Source organism: Neovison vison, chromosome 7 (assembly GCF_020171115.1).
Source record: "Neovison vison isolate M4711 chromosome 7, ASM_NN_V1, whole genome shotgun sequence".
NCBI classification, from domain to species: domain Eukaryota; kingdom Metazoa; phylum Chordata; class Mammalia; order Carnivora; family Mustelidae; genus Neogale; species Neogale vison.
The window spans coordinates 180,111,981-180,137,785 of record NC_058097.1 but is presented as its reverse complement, the minus strand read 5'-3'; the positions used below and the strand labels follow the sequence as shown (position 1 = coordinate 180,137,785).

The window sequence follows — 25,805 nt, the reverse complement described above, 5'->3', positions numbered from 1 at the left end:
AAAACCAACAAAAAGAGCTTGCTACTTATGAGCATCTTAATAAGACTGAATTTGAAATGCCAAACAGCTGGTCTCTAATTTGGCTCTGGGCACTGTTTTTTTCATGTCACGTTGCTTGATTGGAACAAAGAACAAACACTTTGTGATGGCATTTCAGTTTGAGTTTGATCCTGCTTCTCTAAAGCAGATATAAACTCTTGTGTCTCTCTCTCTTGGTTCCTTAGTGCTGGAACTTTACCTGTTACCTTCCGTTGCCTGGAAGAAAATCTGGGAATCGATAAGCGCGTGACCAGATTTGTCCTCCCAGTCGGAGCAACCATCAACATGGACGGCACAGCCCTTTATGAAGCGGTGGCCGCCATCTTTATTGCCCAGATGAATGGTGTTATCCTGGATGGAGGCCAGATTGTGACTGTGAGGTGAGTGGAGATTGGGTGGAGGAGGCACTGAAATGACCTTTTGTCCTCCCCCCTTCCACACTAACTCCATCTGATGGGGCCGCTTGAATTTCAGGTCCCCTGGTGGAAGAATGATGAAGGAAATAACACAGAAGGGGAGTTACTGGCAGTCTCAAAGGGAAAATATTGTGACAGGAAAGAAGCAGGCCTTCTGTTTGTATTGCACATGTGAAATTGGTTTGGAAGTTTGGTATGACGTAATTTTTAACAATCCTGTGATGTTGCAAGGCAGTGATTTCTACACCCATTTAATAGATTGGGAAGCACAGGCTTCCAGCGGCAGGGTGGTTGGTGAAGGCTACCCCATTAATGAGCCAGGAGGGCTGTAATAGGGGCTGACATCAGCTGACTCTGACTCCACTTTTCCTTTCTTTAAAATCTGTTCCCTTCAGCATTTCAGAGGGCGATGGCAGAAGTAACGAAACACTGGAAGGAAGGGGTTTTTCAATACAACAGAAACCATTTTATTACAATTAAGTAGCAAATTTAGATACCTGTGTTTTACTAAATCTATTTTTACCCTATGTATTCATCCTCGAAAAAATTTAGGAAGACCGCTTTCCCAAGAGATCGTTAACAATGCATTGCTTCAACATAAACTTACAGATCACACTTACTTGCATATGCTAATTTCTCGAATGCTTATAGCCACGCTGTGAGGCACGGACTTGTCTTAGCTCAGGATGCTATAGCAGAATACCACAGACCCGCAGGTGCTTAGACAACAGACATTGATTTCTCATGGTTCTGGAGACTGGGAGGTCCATGATGAAAGTGCTGGCAAACTCAGCTTCTGGTGACTGTCCTCTTCCTGGCTAGTGCTGTTCTTCTTGCTGTTTGCTCTGGCCTTTCCTTGGCAGGTGGAGAAAGAGTGAGCAAGCTTTTGTAGGTCTCCTCTGATAAAAGTTAATCCCCTCATGAGGGCACCACTCCCCCTTACCACTGCCCGCCACCCCTCCTCCAAGGCCCTGCCTCCAAACACCATCACCTTGGAGATTAGGGCTTGGGCAAATGAATTTGATAGTGGGGGACACAACTTAGTCCATAGCAGCCCTATGGGGGGGCTCAGTTTCCTCACTGGGTATATTGGGGACATCCTAGGGGGTTAAGAGTATTATCCCTGGGACACAGTCACCTGTTAATAAATGTTAGCTACTAGTATTATTGCTATATAGTGATGCTCAATAGCATTCAGTACTTCTAGAATACGAAAGAAGAATTTGACGGTGGTGTAGTGAATGCCATGATGTCACTCAGGGAAATCATGCTTCAGATCCGGGTGTCATGCCTTCTGAGTCACGTGGTCACAGAATGCGCATAAGACTGCCAACGTCTCTTGCTTTAAAACTCAGAGACCAACAAAAGGAAAAACCCCTCCTTTTGAAGCCAAGTGAGATGATTTCTGGTCCCTGAATTCTTGGCCCTGATGGCAGCCACGCTTCCCACCAAGTTCACACCATTCGATGAAAACGTAAGAGACAGGAGGACCGACTGCTGACCAGTGACTGGGATTGATTAATGCACAGTTTTCAGCGTTGGAGGGATCGGGGATGGGGGCATCGGAATCAAGCAGATGAGTGTCCCAAGCCCAGCAGACGGCAGCCAAGCAGTTCGATGTTTCTCCATCCATCCGGTTCGTGGTTTCCCCCGAACAGAGCAGAGGCAACCATATGTACCTTGCAGGGTTACTGTGAGGCTCTGCTGTGACAATGTGTGTGTCATGCTCTGTACCGCGTCCAAGAACCAGCCCTGGAGAAGTGAGCCACGGAGCGGAAGGACGGGAAACGCGGAAAGAGATAGAGAGATGGAGGAGAGATCACTGTCTCCAGGAAGCTGTTGCAGGCTGAAGGGAGAGTAGGGGACCAGCTTCCAGGAAGAATATCCTTTATAGGCTTGTGTCTCACAGCCCAGAGGGGCCCAACCATGGGGCCGCAGCGCAAAGAGATGTGTAAGAATGACTCATAACAGAAGCAACTGATGTAAATAAAACGGCTGAGGCCTTGACCGTTGGAACTTGGGAAGTCCCCCTTTCCTGGTGTTCTATCTGTGCCAGGGAAACGGCAGAGAATTCCCACCTTCTAACTCTCGGGGCTTTAGGGAAGCTTTTATTTGCCAAGTGGCCTCACCCTGCCCAGACTTTCTGATAACAGGAACGGTTCACATTTACTGGGGGCTTGCAATGTGTCAGGCCTCTTCTCTGTGCTTTCTATTTATTAGCTCCTGATGACGCTTTCTTAAAGATAAGGAAATCATGGCGCAAGGAGGCAAAGTTAAGTTGCTCAAAGTCCTGTGGTTAATAAGTGACAGAGCTGGGATTCGAATTCAGGTTGTTCCCTTCCATAATCTTCATCAATACCCACTCTATACTCTAACCTCCCATGACCCAGAAGGATCCAAAAAAAAAAAAAAAGGGAGTTCTTTAAGCCTTGGTAGCAGCACCACATTGCCAGGGGCAGGAGAAGAGTACAGATGGGTTCTGTCAATCCCACCAAGGGGAGGTGTCCAGAAGGTCACAGGCTTACACCTGGGAGGATGGCAGGATGGAAAGACCAGTGCAAACCACAGAATCTCCTAGGGTCTTCCTGTCCTCATACATAAGATTAGGTAAATTCAGGTCCCTCCCCATGGTAAGACCCAGGATTCTATGCTTGGTCACAGCAACAGTCTGAGTTCAGTTAAACCAGTTTAGAAGTCTGACTCTTAGTTTGGAGCTGGATGACCTACTCTAGAAACTCTAGCTTTGTCTAACTACAAATAAAGCACCCTCCTTTTCTTCACTGGGCCCACAAAAGCAAGTTGGGAATCTGTATTTTCAGAAGCATCTTTCCATTTAGAAATGACAGCTTTCAGAAATGGCATCAGAAAAGAGGAGGAAAAAGTGACTGCCCTTTGCTGGACCACAGAGACCCCCTGGTGTCTAGACAGGGCACTTGAACACTAGATTGAACCCTCTTCCAGAGACAACTTCAAAACGGTGCTGGGTGTGCTCCTGGCTTTGCAAAGGATGAGAGGCTTCAGAAGGAAAACCTCCTGTTATTGCATTATCTCTCCTTGGCGCTTTCTTTCTGAATAATGTATTTTCCAGTCCATGGTGAAATGTCCAGGCGTCTGAAGCTTAATGTCATTTGGAATCTGTTGATTTGTTCCCCCGATGTCCACTCAATCGGGTCTGGATATTTGCTATTCTGAGTTCTCATGTTAACATTGGCAGTGGCCTCCTCAGACTCTTGCCACGGAGTCCAGATGTCTCTGGGGCTCCCAGAGACATAAAGGCGTAAGCAGAAATGAATGCAGTGGTATTCCCATGGGAGGATTAGGGTGATTTGTTTTCCTTCTTTATTATTTCCCTGCCTGCTTGAGAGCCACGCTTACCTTAGTTGAGCCCTGTGATATGTTAGGCTAATTGGCTCTCCTGCCAAGCATACAGCTACAATCCCTGAATTTATAAACTTCCACCACAGCTGCATAGAATCCAAGAAGACCCTAATTCCCGGGTGCTGGCACTCTAGATTACTCTGTTCTTTGAGAAACAAAAGAAATTTTATGACTGCTAGGAAAATTGAAGCCAGGGTTGGTCTTGCCAAGTCCTCTTTCTCTTCCCCTGACCCGGTCTTCTCTGTTCGCTCAGCCTCACGGCAACGCTGGCCAGCGTCGGAGCAGCCAGTATCCCCAGTGCGGGCCTCGTCACCATGCTCCTCATCCTGACGGCTGTGGGCCTGCCGACGGAGGACATCAGCCTGCTGGTGGCCGTGGACTGGCTTCTGTAAGTGCCTGCCGAGGGGGCTGGGCTGCGGATGCGAGTCCAGCCTCCTGGGGCTCGACCAGATGCAAGGTTGCAGCCAAGGTCTTTGCAAAACCCCATGACAACTTCTTCCCTCCCTTCCCTCCCTCCTTTCCTTCCTCTAACATTTACTGAGTGCCTCATTGGGAACCAAAGGTGAAAAAAGCATGCTGAGGACCTCACAGTCCAGTGGGGGCATCAGATAAATTACAATACAAAGTGAAGAGCCCAGCAGTAAGGAACCCACCATGGATGCACAGGGGGTCCTGGGACATTAGGCTGAATGAACAAAGCACAGAGAATCCCATTTTTACGAAGCTGCAGGAAAGGCAATATAATCTTGGCAATAAAAAGAGATCAGTGGTTGCCTGGGCATAGACGGGGTGAAGAGACTAATTGGGAAGGGGCACAAGGAAATCGTTTCGGGTGGTAGAAATGTTTCATAGGCACAGGTACACACAGGTGTCTACGTTTGTCAAAACTCATCAAACCATACACTTAGCTTGAGTACCTATTACCATATGTAAATTATACTTCAATAAAGTAGATGAAAATAGCTCATGTAGGGGCGCCTGGGTGGCACAGTCAATTGAGCATCTGACTCCTGATTTTGGCTCGCATCATGATCTCAAGGTCCTGGGATCAAGGCTCATGTCAGGCTCTGTGCTCAGAGGGGAGTCTGCTTGAGATTCTCTCTCTCTCTCTCTCCCTTTGCCCCTCCAGCTATCACTGGTGTGGTCTCTTTCTCTCTTACTCTCATTCTCACCCTTGCTCTAAAATAAAGAAATAAATCTTAAAAAATATATAGCGTGCAATAGAAAGATCGTGTTAGAAAGAGGCACCCACTCCAGTCTTGGATGGAAGGGCAGAATGGGGGAATCAGGCAATAATGAACATGGCGACTGAATTTTCCTGGGCACCAGATACCAGCCACAGCACCAAGAATTTTACATCTTCCACTTTCTAACAACCCTGAAGGTTTGGTATTATTACTCTTGGTGTATAGATGAGGAAACTGAGGTATAGGGAGGCAAAGTGACTTGAGAGTGAGGCAACATTTGAGTCCAATTTGGCTTGGTTTGGGAGGCTGCTACATTCTTCATCACGGCTGTATTCAAGCTTCTGAAGGCAGTGAGAGCTGAGCTGAATTGTAACTGGTAGGTAGATATAGACAGGGAAGGAAGCAGGGCATTTCAGTCAAGGCCAAGGCCCGCCTGTGCAAAGGCGCTGAGGCAGCAAACAGTGTGAGGACCTATGAGTGGTTTAGTAATACTGGAGCACAGAGTGGGAGGCAGGGTCTGGTGAAAGGTGGGGCAAAATGGAAACCCGGCATGGCCACGCAGAGAAGTTCAAACTTGATTGTGTCCACATAGCTCAGCTACCTTTCCCAGTATATTTACCAGTGAAGGGCATTTTCATACTGTAAGACATTCACTGCCCATTCACAGGGCAAGTCTAGCCAGATGGCCCCCAACAGGGAGAAGGGAATCAATCCTTGCTAAGGGCCTACTCAGTCTCTGATGTTCTGTGAGGTATACACTGATGCTTCCTGTCTAATCTTGGAGCTAAGCAACAGGGGTGGGGATGCTGTTGGGTTCAATGTCAGGGACACAGAGGTCCAAGGCCAAAGTGGCCACACAGTTTTTTTTAAACTGCTCTACATGGCAGGGGCAATTTTTCTGACATCTATTGGCATAGATTTTAAGAGCCAGAAGCCTCCTTTAATGCTTTTGAGTTTCCTGCATCTAAAACAACAGTTCCTTCCCCCTCCCTTCGCCCTTCCAAAGGGAAAAACATGCCTGTGACTGAAGGGAAGGACATCTGGAAAGCTGGAAGGAAGACTCACCTCTCCACAGAGCTTGCCTGTTGTTAAGATCTAGGTTAGAATAGAGAAGTGCTCCCCGGACATAATCTGTACACCTTGGGAGGGCTGCAGGGAAGGTCATGATCTTCCTGACGGGATCCTCGTCTCCAGGGAAATGCTCTGAAAGTACCTTTAGAGGGAAGGTGAAGAGTAAGAAAAATAGCCTCATTCTCTGTCCCTGCTAGCCTCTCTCAGGGGCTGGGGGTGGGTCCTCTGTGCTAGCTCCGTTGTTCTGGGAGCCTGTGCTGGCCCCAGGGCAGCTTTTTTCATGTCGTCTGTCCACGAGGCAAGGCGGTCATCATGGTGGCCAACATTCCGCAGTGGTTTATGGGTGGAAGGATTGGGAGGGAACGGGATGAAGGAGACAAAGGAGTGGGGTGGGCTTTGCTGGGAAGTGAGGGCATTGGCAATACTTTAGGGTCAGTCGGAGCTCAATACATGTGTGCTAAATTTTACCACAGAGTTGTGTGATAACCCAGGGCCTTTCCACACAGGAAGAAAGACTGAGGAAACTATTGAAATGAACTGTGCTTCCCCTGTGACTTTTGCTTCCTAAGTCCTGTGCCGCTTGGCTCCTTGAACCCCCTGAAACAGTGGACTACTCTTGCCTGTGTGTCTACATTACCTCGTCTCTTCTTGGGCTTATGTCTGAGGCCTGAAATCCACCATTAGAGACTGATCTTTTTATAAAAGATCATTATAGAGATAACCTTCCCTCATGATCATGCAAATGCCTTTCTTTGAGTGAAAAAACCTGGAAATGAAGAAAGGGAGCTGGTACTTGGTGGATTCTGCCATGTTCTTTACATGTGGTAATGATTAATCCCCGAAGAGCCCTAAGGAGTGTTTCACAGATGATAAAACCGGGAATCAGAAGAGTTAAGTGTCTTGCCTGTGGGCACAAGAGAGCTTGGGTGGTCAGATCAGGACCCTTTACCACTACCCCCATCCCCGACACAACTTCCTACTTGACCAGGCAGATCTAGCGGTGGGCAGAAAGCAGAAAGGTGCTCAGTCAGAAAGGTTTAGGGAAGACAGACCTATTAGGGTCACCCCCAGTTCTACAGAATAGCCAGGGAATTTTTCATTTGACCTGTTTTTTTTCCTCCTCTTCAGACTAAAACAAAACATCAGAAAAGCCTAAATGGGGACAAATGGGGTCCAGTCAAGGTCTCTGCTACTCCGAGAATTCAAGCCCTCCAGCCATTGTGGGCGCTGGGCTTCTTGGCAGTCGTTTGCTTCCAAGCCTGTTGGATGAGAGCCATTTCATGAAACGTCTAAGACCCTACCCACTTCTGACCTAAATGCTAGCGAATGGAATAGGAGGGCTGGGTCCTCCCCATCACCCCACACCAGCGCTCACATGTTCGTACTTGCGCCCAGAGCAGGGCGTCCTAACTCCAGGGCAGGAACGTGCCAGCAGAAGGGAGTTGGCTGAACCCAAAACTGATGATACATTTGGATTAACTATATTGATGAAACTCTATATGAGAAAACTCAATCCCAGGCTGCCGTGGGAAGGAAGGAACAAATGAAGAGCTGTCTTCTGGTTCTGGGGCCTAGAGAAAAGAAAGCAAACAGTCAGGAGCCCTGGATCTGAGCTCTGCACTTACTCTTTGTGCGACTTTGAGCAAGTTACCCTCCAGATTTCAGCTCTGTCATGTGAACAGTGAGAATAATGACTTGTCAGCTTAAAAGCAGAGTCTAGACCCCATGCCCTTGAGTGCCCTATGGGTTTTAAGACCTGGACTAGGATTCTGCGGGTGATGGATGTTTGTATACAAATAAGCCTGAACGTTCCTTTTAAGAAGAGGGAAAAAAGGGAGGGTAGAGGAGCCTGGGAAAATGTGTGTAGGGGTCTGTAGCTAGGTCAGATCTGCTTTGAATTAGTAATGGTGGCACATTCTTGCTCACCAGCAAGTGGAGCTCTGGAAACATACTCTTGGTCATGAGCTCTGTGGCCACTGGGTGCCCATTACAGTGTGAGTGGGGAGAGGGGGAAGAGGTGACGCAGATGTACAGCCGGAGGCTGGCCATTCCCTAGCGAAATAGTTGGTGGTGGAGGCGGGGGGGGGGGGGGCAGTGAAGTAGAGAAAAAAAAAAGGTGAAGGGATTTTTTTTTTTTTCTCTCCAGGCAAAGCTTGTAAGCTCTCATAACTCTAGCAATTTTTTAATTTAAAACCAAACAAAGCCTGCAGTGACATTTAATGTGCCACAGTGTTTGCCAGCTGCTGGAGACTGGCCAGCCTCATTACTGCCCGCCAAGCCCTGGATGCTTTTCGATAGGCAGGCTTGGATACTCTGTAAATGTCATGGTGAAAACGAAGATTCTGGGCCCTGAAAACTGCCGGAGCCCTCAAACACCGGATGGGTGGGGCTGGTAAAACCAGAACCTTCCCCAGGGTCCAAGAAGCCCTTTGTGTCAGGAATCCTCGGCACCTATTTCTAAGAGAACTCGCTGATACCCCTGTATCTTGGGGGGGAAGCAGGAAGGAACCAGTACCAGGAAGAGGTAATAAATAACCAGGTCTGGCCACAGGCGGCAAAAGGAAAGCCAAAATACAGTGAGACCCAAGGGGATCCATGACCCACTTATCACATAAGATTGCTGGTGAGATCATTTCTGGGGACAGATTTACTAGCTGGGGGACAGAGTTGAAATTGAACTTACTAGGGGGACTTACGGCCTCTCTCCTGCAGGGGGAGCTCTGAAGCTCCCTGTTAGCATCCCTCCCTGGAGGGACTAGAGCAGTGATGCTCAAGCTTGAGCAAGCTTGACCCTCCTGGAGATTCCGGAGGTCTGGAGTGGGGACCAAGAATTAGTATTGCCAGTGATGCTGAGGATACAGACCAGGGACCTCACTTCCAGAAGCCATGGATTAGAGATAAGGAAGGGAGAGTAAGGGTCCCTGATTTGGGGATATCAGCACTTCCATTCTTTTTCAAGCAGGGCTTCAACTCATGACCTGAGCTGAAATCAAGAGTTGGATACTTTACCGACTGAGCCACCCAGGCACCCCTCGGTTCTTCCCTGAACACCAGTTGCCCGTTCTCGCATCTAGTCAATAAAAATGATGGAAAGGACTCAGGATACCGATAACTCATACTCAGCAAGTACCCTTTTAATATTAGATAGTATTCTAAGCACTTTACTAGGACCTGTTTAAAAGTTGCCCCAAATCATGAGGCAGTTAATGGTGTTATCCCCATTTAACCATTGAGGAAACGAAGGCTCACAGAAAAGTAGCTTATCTTGATTTAGTGCACGTTGAATGGCTGATCTGGGATTCAAACCCGGATGATCTGGCTGTTCCTTGAGAGTCTGGGCCTATCCACCTGGATTCTCGTTCTCTTACTTGAGACACATGTATGCACATATACACACAGAACTGGTTGAAGCCCTACTCCGTGTCTGGTGGGAGAAGAAATGAGTTCCTACATCTACCATAGCTCTGAAGATTCCAGGGGCGTATGTTTAAATATTTGCTTTGATTTTCCAGTCCCATAGAATTCTCTCTATGTTACTCATTCTATGTCGACCTTAAGATGGGTTGTGACCCTTTCTCCTAAGTCCTTCCCTCTCCTGACAGAGCGTCCCTGGCTCAAGGTGGTGAAATTACAGATCAGGGGTGCGGTGGGTGTGGGGGTACAGTTCTGCACAGCAAAATCACTTTTTAAAGTATCACAAAAGAAATATGGAAAAGCAAGGGGAGGCGCAAAGCTCAGGAGAGTGATAAGATGAAAAAGGGAAAATGTCCCTTTATCTACAATTGAATCTTGAGTTTAGTTTCACTGAAGTAATCGCTTAATAATTTCAGGTAGCTTGGAAACAACAATTTAATATGAGGCACCCCTTTTCTTTTAAAAGAAGTCCTTTAGTGCCACCCCCCTCCTGGTCTCCTTTTTGCCCTTCTATTTTGCCCTGCTCTATTTTGCCCTTCGGTCCCTGTCTCTCTGTGCCTTGCCCTTCCTTCCACCTCTGTGTTCGCCCCCAGCAATCAGGACACCTCTCTGGTTTTTGTAGGCAAGATAATTTAGGCTGTCTGCGTCTCCTTCCTCCTCCCTCTACATCTTGTCCTGGCCCCAACTTCTCACCACCAAGACAGCCAGCCAGACATTTGCCAAACAAAAAGATAGTTCTCTTTCTAGAGTTTTTCCATCCTCTTCAACAACCCATCCCTGCCCTGTCTCCCTCACCTGCCTGCCCATCCGCCTCCCTCCATCTTGCCCATGCCACCAACCGAGACCACATGGTATCAGCACTCAAGGAGCTGATTGTCTAGTAATGGGGACAGATGTGGTCAAAAAATCCCAGCCGAGTTGTGCTAAGTGCAAAAAGAGGAGTGTGCAAGACTTGGTGGAGGAAACAAAAGAGGAAGTGGTTTACTCCCCTCTTCACTTGGACTCCTGAGGAGGAGGAGGAGGAGGAGGAGGAGAAGGATGAAGAGCCTGACTGGGTTTGTGTCCCGTGCACTGTGAGGCCTTTTATATGCAGAGTTTGGCAGAGGTCTCCTTGATGACACATTAGCATTCAGGACACATTAGCACTTACTATCTTCTCAACATGCTTGGAGGGAGGGGTTATTTCCAAAGCTGACAAATGAGAAAGCTGAGTAGGAAAAGCTACGTTTCTTGCCCTGCCGGAGCCGGGATCGCAGCCCGGGCTCCCATCCAAAGTTCACGCTCTTCCCCAATGCTTCGGCAGGCCCTCCTTCCCTTCTCATCCCCATGTGGCTTTAGCCCTCAGATGGTTCGGTTCGTGCCAGCCTTCTTAGGTCTGGGGCCTCAGTGACCCCTCTGCCACACTGTGCACTCTGCATTCTAAGAGGCAGACATGGTGGTTTGTGTCTGAATGCTAAGTTGAATCACATGAAATTGTCAATGTTTGGCTTTAGGGAACTGTCGAAATGGCAATTTCATATGGCTCAGTCCATTACAAGGAACCAGATAGATTTTGGGTGACCCTGCTCCCTTGGCTCTGTTAGTTCATGAGAACCAGGACTGTCCAACAATTCTAACACCCTCCTGCCAGAGGACTTAGATCAAGAGATAGAAAAGAGAGAAAAAGGACCGTGGCAATTGTCTTTCTCCCAGGGAACCAGACCGGGTTTGTCAGTATGAATAACGAAGGCAAGCCCCTCTCTTGTCTTTGGTGGCCCCAAAGCTAGAGCACCTGTGGTGGTGGATCCCCTTCAGCGAACGATTCTGACCTCCCCTCCGTCTCCTCTTCACAGTTCTGACACACAGTGTCCAAACCCAAGGATAGCCTCAAGCACTCTAAAATTCTTTTTACCAAGTAGCCTTGAAGTACTTGAGGTCAGCAGAGTTTCCTGAACAGTCAGGACTAGTTGTGAGACAAAACGAAAATATTCGCCTGTGGAGAAATTTCCACGTGGAACCGCAAACTCCCATATCCTACTTTTAGCTAGACTTGGGCTTCCCCAGAGTTGGTCAGACATTCCCCTGGTGGCCTCTGCAGCAAACTAAAAAATCCTATCTCCTGTCTCCCTCCATCTCCCTTTCCCTCCCTTCACCTTCTCAGTCAATTGCCTTGAATACATTGATAATAAATAATGGTGCCACCTTCTCTTTCTCATTCAGTTTTCTATCCATGGTGAGCCATCTTCTCTCTCTGCCTCCGGCTTGTACCTGCCCTGGCTGGATCAGTAATGGGCTTCTTTGTCGCTAAAACCAAGGGGGCACTTTTACTCTTCTTACCTGACCTCTTGGCTGTAATTGATATTCTCTACTACACCCTTATTTTTGAAACACGCTTCCCCCCAACTCTTCCATTTTTCTTCCATCCTTGCAGACTCTTATGCCTGTGCACATTTCTTGACTCTTGGTCACCCTCAGGGTCCAGACAAGACTGCCTGCTCTTCTCACTCTCCATTCCCTCCAAGGATGAACCAAACACACTTGTGGCATCCACCCATCGCCTCTTTAGGTACCGACTCCTAACTCTCTATGTCTTTCCTGATAGTCCATATTCCCAACCACTTGTGGGACTTCTCTGCTTTGCTGGCTCCCAGATTTCAGACCCGGTATGTTCAAGCTGTATTGAGAACATTTCTCATCCCAAGCTTTCATATCCCATACATATGGTGGCACTGTTCACTGGTTGCCCAAAACCAGAAACCTGAGAGGAACCCTTGACTCTTTTCTCATTTATTCTCTATAGCCAGTCAGTCCTCAAGTCCTGTAATTCTGTCTTATAACCTTCCACCACATCTTCACTAAGTGGGTTTTGCTCTTTCAGACTTGTTCTCCTTCAGACCATTCTTCATACTGGAACAAGCATGGTCTTGCTCTCCAGTGGCTCCTCATCACTCTTGGGATAATGATCTGACTCTTGAACTTGGCTGACAAGGCCATACATGATTTGGTCAGTTCTTACCTTCTGCCTCTCATCCCACTCATTTGCCTCCTAAACGCTCTTAGGTGTTCTTATCCCCTCAATTTCACATTATTTATTTATTTTCTGCCACTTTGTCTCAGACTTATCCTTAGGACCTAAGTTGAGATACTTCTACTCAAGTCTTTCCTGGGGCCCAAGCATAGTTAAAATGTCCTACCTACAAAATCCCATAGCACCCACCACTTATTCCTACAAGAACATTTATCTCACTCTATGGGGGACACAGAGAACTAAAGAGAGTGTGGGTTCCAGGGGGAAGAGGGAGCATGGGAAGGGCTTTTTCTTGTTCTTTGTTGCCAGCGCACTGGACATAATGTCCTGCCCACACTAAGATGCTCATTGTACATCTGTTGAATAAATAAAATGAACAAGCAAGGAACTCAACAAGTATTAGAGTCTGTGTTCTCTTCTTATTTCCACAAAGCCATTTGGATGCTCTTGTGCTCCTGTAATCAATCTTTAATGAGTTCTTAAGGCATGCCGGATGTTTCTTGAGAGGTGATTTGCTCTAGGTAAGAGAGTCAGAAGATCTGGGTTAGGGTTCTAGCTCTAAATCTAGGGCCCTTCCCATCCTGATTTTAGTGTCAGACATCAGCATGCTTTGGTTCTACTTGATCCCATCTTCATTCATTCCTGGCCTGATAGCTATTTCCTCTGGTCAGTTCATTTTCCAATTCAAGGAGGCCTGAGGGTATGGGAGAGAATAGATATTCTATTCTGAAAAGTCGATTCAGTGGCTGCTCTGGAGAGTTGGGATCTGATGTCAAAGAAAGTCAAGGGTTGAGGAAATGAGAATTTGTAAACTTACATCACCCATTTGGGTGGCAGTGGATTTGTTAAACTGAAAATTCATTATCCCTTGAGCATAGTGTCTTGTGTTTTTGCCCATATGATGGGGGTGATGGCTCTTCCCAAAAGGGGAAAGAGCCAGCATATAATGAATATTCACTATGGGTCAGGAACTGGCTATATCTTCTTGAAATCCTATAAAATAGGTATTTTGCCTGCTTGAGAAAAATTCTGGTAGGGGAAGTGACCCAGGTTATACAGTTAGGAAGTGGCGGAGCTGGTTTCAAAATCAAAGCTGTCTGGCTCCAGGGCACTTTGCATTGTGGATTCTGGAAGCTCAGTGCCTGTGCTTGAATTTGGTTCTGTGACTTTATTAGGATGTGTAACTTTGCGAAGCCCTCTGAGTTTTCATTTCTTAAATATGAATACTAAGTTTAGAAATTCCTTAAGAAATTGAAAATAGAACTACCTCTGACCCTGTAATTGTACTACCAATATTTACCCCAAAGATTCAGATGCAGTGAAAAGAAGGGCCATCTGTACTCCAGTGTTCATAGCAGCAATGGCTACAATCACCAAACTGTGGAAAGAGCCAAGGTGCCCTTCAACGGACGAATGGATAAAGAGGATATGGTCCTTATATACAATGGAATATTATGCCTCCATAAGGAAGTATAAATACCCAACTTTTGTATCAACATGGATGGGACTGGAGGAGATTATGCTGAGTGAAATAAGTCAAGCAGAGAGAGTCAATTATCATATGGTTTCACTTACTTGTGAGCATAAGGAATAACATAGAGGACATTAGGAGAAGGAAAGGAAAAGTGAATTGGAGTAAACTGGCAGGGAAGACAAAGCACAAGCAACTGTGGACTCTGAGAAACAAACTGAGGGTTTTGGAGGGGAGGGGGGTGGTAGGTTAGGTGAGCCTGGTGGTGGGTATTAAGGAGGGCATGTATTACATGGAGCACTGGGTGTGGTGCATAAACAATGAATCTTGGAACACTGAAAAAATTAAATTAAATTAAAAAAATACTTCTTGCAACATTTGTAGAGAGATTAAGCAAGGTAATATCTGTAGAGCATATTTCTAGACATTAAATGTGATATATCAGCTGTTGTCCTCATCACCACCATCACCATAATCAGCATCATCTCTACCACCCCTGCCTTCAGTTCATCTGCTTGCCAGTAAGGTAGATCCTTCTGGGCCATGATATAAATGGGTACTTAGAGAATTCCTCTTCACCTGAATGCTCTTTGGAATTTAACAATTGGTCAAGGATGTTGGGTTCATGGCTCAGGACACATGCCGGGTGGGACTGAAAGTAGAGTTGAAACACAACAAAGGGGACCAACGCTATGTGATGGATAAAGAACTCAGCAGGTTAGCTGGGAGGCCACTGTAAGGATTGTCCTGCAAATAGAGTTAATGTTTCTAGGGGGAGATGGTAGCTTAACTCTGCATGTTTGGGCATTCTACCCAGGTGCTGCCAAAACAGACTTAAATTGACTAGATAAGATTTATAGTAATATTTAGAGTACACATCATCGTGTAATAACTAATGTTTTGTGAGCTCTTGCTAAATGTCTCAGAGAATTCTGTGCTAAGCACTTTGTTATCTTATTTAATCTTTGCAACAACCCAGTGTCACAGATATTTTTATTATTTTGATTTCACAGGTGAGGCCATGAGGGCTCACAGTTAAATGTTAAGTATGACCAGTGTTGTCCAGCAAGTAGAAGGAAACGCTGGCATTTGAATCCAGGCTGTCTCCAGATGTATATATCTTTTCTTAACTATCATCATGAATACCTTCTCATCCCTTCACTCTGGGTCTTCTTACCAATCTTGGCTTTATGGTACTTAATTTTGTGGAGGACCTCAAGCACCAGTATTCATTTGTGTTCAGACTCTATTACCCTGAGGCAGATTCTCCAAAGCAAAAGGGAGGAGAGGAGCATTGTCAGATGGAAATATGCTCCTGAGAGCTGAAGTCAGGTTCTGATCTTTATTTTATTTTTTATTTTTATTTTTTATTTTTTCCAATTTATTTATTTTCAGAAAAACATTATTCATTATTTTTTCACCACACCCAGTGCTCCATGCAAGCCGTGCCCTCTATAATACCCACCACCTGGTACCCCAACCTCCCACCCCCCCGCCACTTCAAACCCCTCAGATTGTTTTTCAGAGTCCATAGTCTCTCATGGTTCACCTCCCCTTCCAATTTACCCAAATTCCCTTCTCCTCTCTAACGCCCCTTGTCCTCCATGCTATTTGTTATGCTCCACAAATAAGTGAAACCATATGATAATTGACTCTCTCTGCTTGACTTATTTCACTCAGCATAATCTCTTCCAGTCCCGTCCATGTTGCTACAAAAGTTGGGTATTCATCCTTTCTGATGGAGGCATAATACTCCATAGTGTATATGGACCACATCTTCCTTTTTTGCATGCGGAACATCTTTCTACTTGAAACCAAAGGCTGGCAGGCTCACAAGCTCCTTGCAAGGAAGCCAGGCCAGATTCCTCCTGGAGTGGCTTCATTTCTCTAATGAGAAATAGATTTAATAGTAGCAACTAGAATTTGTTTTAGGACTTTGTTCTAAGAACTAATTAAAACTTCCACTTTGCCTTGAACTAATTTTAGGATCCTTATAATTTTTTTTTATATTTTATTTATTTGACAGAGAGAGAGAGAGAGAGAGAGATCACAAGCAGGCAGAGAGGCAGGCAGAGGAGAAAGCAGGCTCCCTGTTGAGCAGAGAGCCCGATATGGGACTCGATTCCAGGACCCTGGGATCATGACCTGAGCTGAAGGCAGAGGCTTAACCCACTGAGCCACCCAGGCGCCCCTCCTTATAATTTTTTTAAATTAAAGGCTAGAGTGTCCTCAACTATGACATGTTTAGCAACATTTTTGCCTAAATTCTTTCCTTTTTAGAAAAAAAGGTTTTGATTTTCCAGCATCCTTCTCTTTCAGACTTCTAGTATCTCATACACAAGGTTAAAAGGACTCTTAATACCAATTGTACTAAAGGACTAGAGAAAACAATTTATTCCTAACAACTCTGTTTTCCTGGTGTTGACTTTCTAAGAAGGAGAGTTCTGGACCATCCAGTTTTTTCAAATCAGAACTTGGGAAAAAGATTTGAGAATGGGGTTTTCTTGACACTTCCTGATTCAAGAGGCACTCTGGAAGATTTAATTTTTTTTAGGTTAATAGAGAGAGCATGGCAAAGTATTCTGGTTTTTCCAGGACCCACAGCCTCTGCGCATATTGGTTAGGGAGAAAATTGTGGCTGGTTTTCTCATCCATTAGCTGTGTCCGTGTGTATGTATGCATTGTGGGAAGAGTGAGGTGCTCTGGGAAAGGTAGTGTTAGTTGCAATCCTTACAAAGAGATGAATTCTCTACTACAGGAGAATTAACAGGTAGAATTAATAAGTAACATAAGAGGAGGTAATCTGGAGTCTTTGAAGAATGGTTTACATCAGGAAGAATTGCTGGACACCACTAGTAGCGTCCTTCTACTTTCCTTCTACTTGTTGGAGCCTGGGTGCCAATTCCGAGATCTGAGAACTATTTTCCTCCAATCCTTCCTTCTCTCCTTTTTTTTTTTTTTTTTTTGCTATTGTTTATTGGGTTTTTTTTTAACCATCCATCAGAGATTTTGCTAAACCCTTTATGTACATGATCTCATTTAATTTTCATACAAGCTGATGAAGTATGATTGTCATCTCCAATCGACCAACAAGGAAATCAAGGCTTATAAAAATTAAGTAACTTGCCCCAGATCAGACAAAGGGAAAATCAGAGCCAGAATTCAAACCCAGGTTTCTCTGGTTCTAGACCTTGGCCTCTTGGCCACCATGTCACTGCTTCTTCACTAAATGTTTTCTGTTCTTTTTTCCCAGGGACAGGATGAGAACTTCAGTCAATGTTGTGGGGGACTCTTTTGGGGCTGGGATTGTCTATCACCTCTCCAAGTCTGAGCTGGATACTATTGACTCCCAGCATCGAGTGCATGAAGATATTGAAATGACCAAGACTCAGTCCATTTATGATGATGTGAAGAACCACAGGGAAAGCAACTCTAATCAATGTGTCTATGCTGCACACAACTCTGTCATAGTAGATGAGTGCAAGGTACCTTTCCCCTTCATGGATATTGAGACCTGTATATAATAGTGCATGCTCGATTTCCTAAGACAAGCACAAAAAATCCCTGCATGTATTATTGTCACATTTATTTCTCTGAAGGATCATGTAACCCAAGCTTCTGTGAGTCCCAGATCATCTAACTCTGTGTCTAACATACCAGGAAATCATCAGGTCTTACAGTGGGAGAGCCGATCACTTGCTTGGTTTGTCCGTGTGATGTAAAACAGTCATTCTGATGCCCCCTCCCCCAATCCAATGACTCCACAAATGTGATTGGTTTTCTTGAACATTTTGCCAAAGAATTTGTGGTTTCTAAAGCTTTGCTGGATTTAAAATATTCTATTCCTTGAATGAAACACCAAGAGAAATACCCAGAATCGCTTACTTCACATAGCATAACTATTCCTTCTTGCTGTATATTAATTACATATTGGTCAAAAATACACCCACCCAACTTTGTGCAACTATCTTTCCCTTAATTATTTTCATGAGAAGGTGAGTTTTGAACTGGCAGTCATTTTGCTCCAAGAATGGGAGAGCTATTTCAAGTAAAGGACAACCATACTTCAGGACAATTATTCATAGATAACCACGTTTCCTGCAGTGGCAGCCCTATCTTTCCTGAATCATGGATGTTCTGGCCTCTTTCACAAGCTACTGGGTACTAAGTCTTCAAGCTTGATGGGCTCTGTCTAGCCTTCATTGTAACTAACTTGACATTGTCAAAGACAGAGTGTCATGACCAGAGTGAAGCAAACTTGGAGAAACCCTGGCAGGTGAGCAGAGTCAACTCTGTGGGCTGGGTTACTAATATGGTTCCGGGAAGCAACTGAGGGAATCTGTACCCTATACAGATTTCTGATCCTTTTTTGACTCCTGTTGACAAGATCTCATTTAATACTTAATTTCTTCCTGGGTTCCTTCTGGGTCATTCTAAGTATAAACCATGGCTTCTGCTGGACAATTAAGGGTAGCATAGGAGTGATTCTCTTAACTGGACTGTAACATAGATCCAGAAGTCTAATGGACCAGCAACAGTCTTTTGCTCCTCTCCTCTATATCAGGTACAGGAGTGGATGAGCCAAGGCTCTAGTACAAATTAAGGAAGGACTCGCCCATCAAGAGACAACTGTAAAAATTAATTGACTCAATGAAAATGATTCAAATTATTAGAAATTCAGATGTACCTAAAGCACATATTCCATTCTCCTGGAATGTTAGTGTTTCCCACATCTAAATGAACATGCTGGGTTATTCTCCATCAAAATGTTAGTTTGGGCCAACAAGGGTCCACATTCCTGTGGAATGGCTTTATGCTCAATTTAACAAGTATTTATTGTGTGCCTTGTGGGGTTTCCCTTAGCACCTCCATCTTGTTCCTATGATCTCCTCTATTTTCATCATTCATCAAATGTTTATTGGGGGTCCATTATCTGCCAAGTCCTGAAATGGGCATGGAAGGACAGCAAAGCGAATGTATAATTTTGTAGTAAAGGCTTAAACCTCCTTCTGGTCCGTTCTCTGTCTCACTATTTTTAAACAAGATGGGACATCAATGCTTCCTGCCAGTCCCCCACTCCTTCTTGCTTTTCTGTTACCCAGGTGGCTGGAGGAGACAGAGATGAGATGGACTGGTGAGTGGAGCCCTAGCTTCTTGGCATCTTTTTTTTTTTTTTTAAAGATTTTATCTATTTATTTGACAGACAGAGATCACAAGTAGGCAGAGAGGCAGGCAGAGAGAGAGAGAAAGGAGGAAGCAGGTTCCCTGCTGAGCAGAGAGCCCGACGCGGGGCTCGATCCCAGGACCCTGGGATCATGACCCGAGCCAAAGGCAGAGGCTTTAACCCACTGAGCCACCCAGGTGCCCCATGCCCTAGCCTCTTTGAACCCAGCCAGAAAAAGAAAGAAATGTTAAAAAACTCAAAAATCTGCTCTCCCAGCCACTTTGGAAACACAGGCCCCAGTATTCAACCATGATGACAATAACAGGGCCCAACCCTGAGTGCTGCCTGGTGTTCCAGAGGCAACTGAACTTGACCTATGATTCTGGACAGCTCTTGATCTTGTTCATCACTCAAAGGCAACTAAGCACATTCAAGGTCAGAGTGAACAGACCGCTTTCTCCAGGCAGATAGTTTGTTCTTGGCAGTCTTTCTTGACAGTTCACTGAAGGGGAAACAAATTTGCTGCAGCTCTGGTCAAGATGTTAACCGCTTCAAGCATCGTCGCATCCTGTTGGCCTCTTCTATTTTCAAACTCTTGCCTTTGTCACCGTAGTTTGAAGTTGTGCATGAACTTTTACACTTTTATCAGAATAACTGCATGTAGGATGGTCATAGCTTGTTGCATGGTCTTTCTAGAGGAATATAGGGGGCCTTCCGGGGTTCGGAGGAGGAACGCAATGAACAGCTTTTATCTTCACACGCTTGGTTTCGTTTTCTGTCCCTGGCATGTTGTGTGTGTTTCTAACGCATGCGTTTCACTTCCACTCGGGTAAGAAGAAGCTCGGATTTCTTTCAAACATTGCTGCATTTGTCATATTTCCATATCCTAATGCTTCCATAAATCCAGTCTCTCCATTATGTGGAATATCAGTCGTGGGTTTAAGTTTGCACATGACGTTGAGGACAGACAGACAGAAGGTAAGCTAGGAAACGACTTAGAAGTGGAGGGGAACACCTCCTGTTCGGTGTAAGGGTTCAGTTCACTTAGAGCCAGGGAAGCCCTGATACAGACAGGCTGGTGGGGATACCTGATTATGAAATGTCTGCGTTGAAACCATTTAGGTCCACTTGTCACGGATCTCTGGTTTTTAATCCCTTATTTTCTTTTTTCACATTTAAAGCCTGGATAGCGTATCTGGTATAGCGTATCTCGATCTCTGATTTTGCAATTGGGCACGTTTAAACCGACCTGGCCTCCTTGGGACTGAACCTTTCACACGCATGTGTAGAACTAGCTGTCGAGTTCCGGGGGGTTTTCTCTGGTTGTATGGAGTAGCACAAGGACACTGTTTTGTTAAGGGCTGCATTCTTAGATGATGGGTCCGTGTGCAGCTTGACACGCCCCCAACCCTAAAATCAGAGTGGAAGTTTTTCTTCAAACTGCAGACTGTCTCTAGCTCCTCCATACTCCCCAAGGCCAATGTGGACTTTTCAGTATTTACAAATCCATCTTGAAAAGCAAGATGGGCTCCCAATCTGCTGGGAAAGAATGACATTTCAAAGTAGTAAGGAGGTTGTAGAGCGAAGCTTGGATCTGGTGCTCCTCCGTATAACCCGTGGGGGAGGTTTTCTGGTTCACAGCCTGTTAGCTGGATGCTGATGATAATTATTTTCAGGTGACTCTGGCAGCCAATGGAAAGTCCGCTGACGGCGGAGTCGAGGAAGAGCCATGGAAACGTGAAAAATAAGGACATGACTCTCAGCAAAGTTTTGAACAAACTCCCCAGCGTATCTTATGGTAAAAAAGAGAATATAAACAAGCTGTCTTAAAAAGGAAAAAAAAAAAAAAGCATCTATTTCTGTGTTTACTTAATCTGCTAGCCGAGGCTTCAAGGATCTGTCGTGAGTCAGTGATAAGCGCGGTGCGGTGTCTTTGCCAAGTGATGCTTTGTAAATGGCTCATTTTCTCACCTGTGTTATTGTCTGAACGGAGGCGGCTGGAGGAATCCGTTTGAATTGAAGACACGTTCTGGCCAGCTTCCCTTTACTCTCTAAATATAGAGCTGTGGATCCTCTTTTCCCAGGGGACACGACTAAAGCATGTGGTGCATCCTGGGGACTTTGGATAAAGAGCAGACACTCAGTGTGTGATTCCTTCAGGTGTCGTCCCTGCTTCTGCTTTGGTACACACAAGAGATTCTGTTAGAAGCCTCTAGACGTAATCCTCTTGAAATGTCTTAGGGGTGGTCCATGTGTTAATTAAAAGCAAACCCCTGTCTTTAGGAACTCTGAGAATCTACCTTCTGTATACTCTCTCAATTAAATATTTCAAAGAGAATGGTAGTAGGAACCATGCTCTTCAAGGCAGCCAATTATGGAACCCACCGAGTTTCTGCTCTGCCCTATCCAGTCCTGGGAAATCATTACTGAAATTTCAAAGGAGGTCTCGTAATTTGCTCTCAATGATGATAATGGATTAGGATGTAATCTGCCTAGCGCTGCTGTGCATGTGGACAAACGAGAGCACAGCCAACGTCAACTTAAACCAGAGTCAAATGTTCCAATTCAGTTGGCATTCACCTGGTAGAGTGAAATTGAGTGAGATGATTTGATCGATGCTTTACTTTCTTTGTTCCAGCCGTAAAATTCTTTTTTGTATTTCTAACCAAAAAGAAAAAAAAAAAAAGACATTTTTAATTGCAAATTATTTCAGTCACAATCTCATTAACCTAGAAGGCCTAACCACTCTACTCTCCTCACAGGTAGAGAGGACAGTTACGCTGGCTGTGCCGCTTTTAAGACCATCTCTCGATAAAAACAAAACACTGTCCATGATCTAGCACATAGAGAGCTTTCTCTTGTATTCTCTCAAAGCACTTGAATCTAGTTACAGGACACAGTTGAAAGCAGAGTCAATCTGCTTCCCAGTCTTCTGTGTAGCAAGGAACAGGAAACAAACGAGCAAAATCCCAGAAAGGTGACATTCCTATGGCAAAGTCAAGACGGCCTTAAGCCATGAAATGGGAGCAGACGATGGCTCCTCACAACTTCAAGATGGTGTCTTCAAGGCTGTTACGTTTTGAGGAGTCAGTACTGTAAGGGGATTAGCACCGTGCCTTGTAGGCCGTAGGCACCCAACGAATCCCAGTGGTGGATTGTGCACACTAAACTTGCCAGTTTCTCTACTATCCTTTTCTGTTGAATAACTCACAGTATTTTCTGAAGGTTGCAGGCTCTGGGAGATTGCTGGGAACTTGAACCTGAATCACTGAGAAATAAAGTACATTTGACTGACTTCAAGGAGGGTGTAGAAACTTGGTCTACATATAGGAGTCAGGTGGTCATCAGAGATTGGCAGATGGGTGCTGGGTACACATCAAGAGTTGTACTGTCCAAATGCTCTGAGAATAGGTTGTACATAGACATCACGAACCCTTTATTGCCCATTCTTAGTGACTTCTCTTCCAAACCAGACACCTTCGGAACATATGAGAGACATAAGATTCTGATTGCTTTTGTCTCTCAGACCCTCATTATTTTTGGATAAGGACCACTGTTGAGCAGTATTAAGCAGCTTTTTGCCTTTTTTTCTTTTTAGTGTCATTGGTCTTCTTCTTTTACATTATATGGACAGTTAACTGGGTCACCAAGGATGTGTGAAATGCAGTAGTGGACAATAAATACACCCTTTAGAGCTGATACTGTGGGTCAAGGGGACAGGTCCTGGATTTAGCTGTGAAACTCTTATGGATTGTCTTTAAGTGGTGCTCCCAAGAGCTTTGTGATGGAGAAGAGAAGGATCTAGACGAGGCACCAAGGAGTTTGTGGGTTTTGCTCTTTAAGGCCAGCTTAGCACTCGTAAATGCTGACGTGTTTCTCAAAAGAGTGGTCTTGGGATTGTCTCCCCAAGACTCTGCCTCAGTGTCTTCCTGCTTTGCTTTGTCTTCCTAGTTATTCTATAAAATATATAAGGGGACAATGTGTTCAGAAGAAGCAAGGTGTACAGCTTAACAAAACATGTTTTTCTGGTTTTAGACTACCTGTAATACATTTCATGAGAATGTATTTAGGAAATCACTTTCATCTGGAAATTCACATCATATTACAAATGAATAATCTGTTAAAGTCAGGACTAACCCGAAAATCCAGGATGTATGTAGAGCTGACATATGACTGTGATCTCTATTTTTTTAGGTCTTATTCATTCTTCTTATGCCATGCCCACTAGGGCTTCCCTTGGCCAGCAAGAGTGCCATAAACAGGACAAACAGATCCAGAGTATACCTCTAAGAACCCTTTTCTAAATAAGATACCCATAATCTTTCCGTTATGTGCACAGATTTATATTAATAGGTTCACCACAGTTGTAAATGCTTATAACAGTCCATTAATATTTGATGATGCATAAGTTATATATGGACACAGGAGGCCAGATCCACACACTGCATCCCATAAGGTCTATAAGTCAGGGCTTTGGCAACACCATTTTTTGTTACTAACTCATTCACTCTTTTTAGGAATCCAAATCATTTTGAGAAAAAAATCAATTAAACAGACTTTCATCCTCCCCTTTATAATTTTTGCCCACAGCAACCCAAGTAGAATCACCATTTGATTACCAACTACAGTTCAATAAGCCAAATTCAATCAGCAGGAAGAATGGCTTCTCTCTCAAGCTAAAGCTTTACCTTAGGTCTTTGGGAATATGTCTCCCATGCGGAGCATCAAAGAAATCAAGGCAGTTGTCTAGACCACAGAGGTCCAGGTCTTCAGGTAATAAGATCTGAACCACATAGACATCAGATTCAGTTCTTTATTTCCTGCTGGGTGTGGAAACACAGGCTGTAGTCTTATTGCCTGAAGAAGTTACCTTGTCCCGTAAAAGACAAGTATTCACTTCTCCTCTGCAATATTGGTTGGCTGAAAGAAAGGGTGCCAAATGCCTCAGTCTTGGATACAGACTTGTGGAAACTGAAAAAGGCTTAGGGGAAATTCAATTTATAGGGATATGTATTCCCGGTAGGAAATCTGAGGAATCCCAATGACTGAGTAGAGGGCCTCAGGCCACTTCCAACCTTGCATGGAGAAGTATGTCACTTGCAAGTGTATTTAGTCAAGAAAACCTTTCAGGGTTGGGTAACTCATCTACCTGCTCCCTGAAAGGAAATCCAGTCCTTCCATGTTTTTGCAAATACCACACTTCCTTTTATTCCCAAAAGCAAACACTATGACAATATTTTACTTTTGTCAGAATCAAGGAATCTATCTGTACTATAGTTTCCCATGAAATACAGCAGTAAGTCTGAACAAGTACACTAATGCTCAGAGAGAATTTTTCTATGGTTCAGACCCTTAATGGGAAGGTCTTCGTACCTCTTGCTTGGCTTGATGGCCAAAAGTGCTCAGCAGTTATACCCAATGGAGGTGGCTCTTCTTCCCTGCTCTTTGATTCTTGGGGCCATACAGTTGTCTAGGTTGCTGTTTTGCCTTTCTTGTTCTCCAAATAAATTCATCCCTAGGCAAGCAAAAGGACCAAGCAGATTTTTTTTCAGTTGTCGTAATACCCACTTGGACTATTAGGGTCACGCTAAGTGTCTTCTTCATCCCCTTCACCTACTTCACCCATCCCCCCACCCACCTTGCCTCTGGCAACCGGCAGTTTGCTCTCTCTATTTTTTCATTTTGTCTTTTTATCTTTGCTCCTTTGTTTTGTTTTTTAAATTCCCCATATGAGTGAAGTCATATGGTATTTGTCTCTGACCAGCTTATTTCACTTAACTTTATATCCCCTCTGAGAACCTAAAAAGAGTAAGTTTAAGCAAATAAGCTGAAGGAATCCTAAAGTGAGAGTTTTGTAAATCTAGTTACCAGAAATGAGTGGCCTCAGGATCTCTGGTACTTTCTGGCTGAAATCTAGAATAAGGGCCATCGAGTGCCAACCCAGGCAGACACCATAGGCAGATTGTTCTCTTTAGGTGAAACGAGTCCAAAGCTGCTCATGCTATAGCTTCCCATGGTCTTCCCAAAAGGAAAACCCATGTTCCCACTCTTCTTCCTCCTTTCTCATTGCACCTGTCATTGTTGCTGCTTGAGAGACCATTTAGTAAAACACCACATGCGTTAGGGCAAGGGTTGATTCTAGAAAAGATGACAAGGAATCTTTTTTGAGTACTATCTCATTTCATAGCAGAACACAGTGAATTCACATGATGACACAGGGAGGATGAGAAATAATGCCGTTGGATACAAGAACCGTTTGACTTAGACTCTGCCAATGTTGAGCTGTGTAACTTAGACAAGTCACTTGATGCCCAAGCCTCATTCTGTCCCATACTTAAAACAAAGTGGTTGGATTAAGCAATTAAAACCCTCTTGGGGCCCTAAGAATCCATGATATTATGATCTCTGCTTGAATTTCTTTTTTCATAAGAGGCTTACTACTGTGAAGTATGACCTGCTTATATTCTAAGTCAGAGTGCCCCACAATACAGAATAATCAATTTGGATTTTTTTTTGTCCCCTTGGGACGATATTAAATTCAAGTCTTTCTCTTCCTTTGATGTTTTCCAACAAGCTTGGAAGATGGCCATGTTAATCTGTAGTTTGGTTTTCTGGGATACAAACAGACATCCTTTGACAAAATGGCCCTTGGCCTCAC

The 25,805-nt window shown here is 44.7% G+C and overlaps 1 protein-coding gene across 4 annotated transcripts in view; it reads left to right on the top strand.

The window, feature by feature from the left end:
* Positions 1–24,849, top strand: part of SLC1A2 (solute carrier family 1 member 2) — a 139,492-nt gene extending 114,643 nt beyond the window's left edge. For 3 of the 4 annotated variants that reach the window (XM_044259084.1, XM_044259083.1, XM_044259082.1), the window contains exons 8-11: positions 225–419; positions 4,087–4,221; positions 17,237–17,468; positions 20,824–24,849. In XM_044259084.1, coding sequence (XP_044115019.1) covers positions 225–419; positions 4,087–4,221; positions 17,237–17,468; positions 20,824–20,895 — 634 coding nt within the window. In that variant the 3' untranslated portion in view covers positions 20,896–24,849. The other variant, XM_044259085.1, reaches the window with a different exon arrangement.
* Positions 24,850–25,805: the final 956 nt, after the last annotated feature.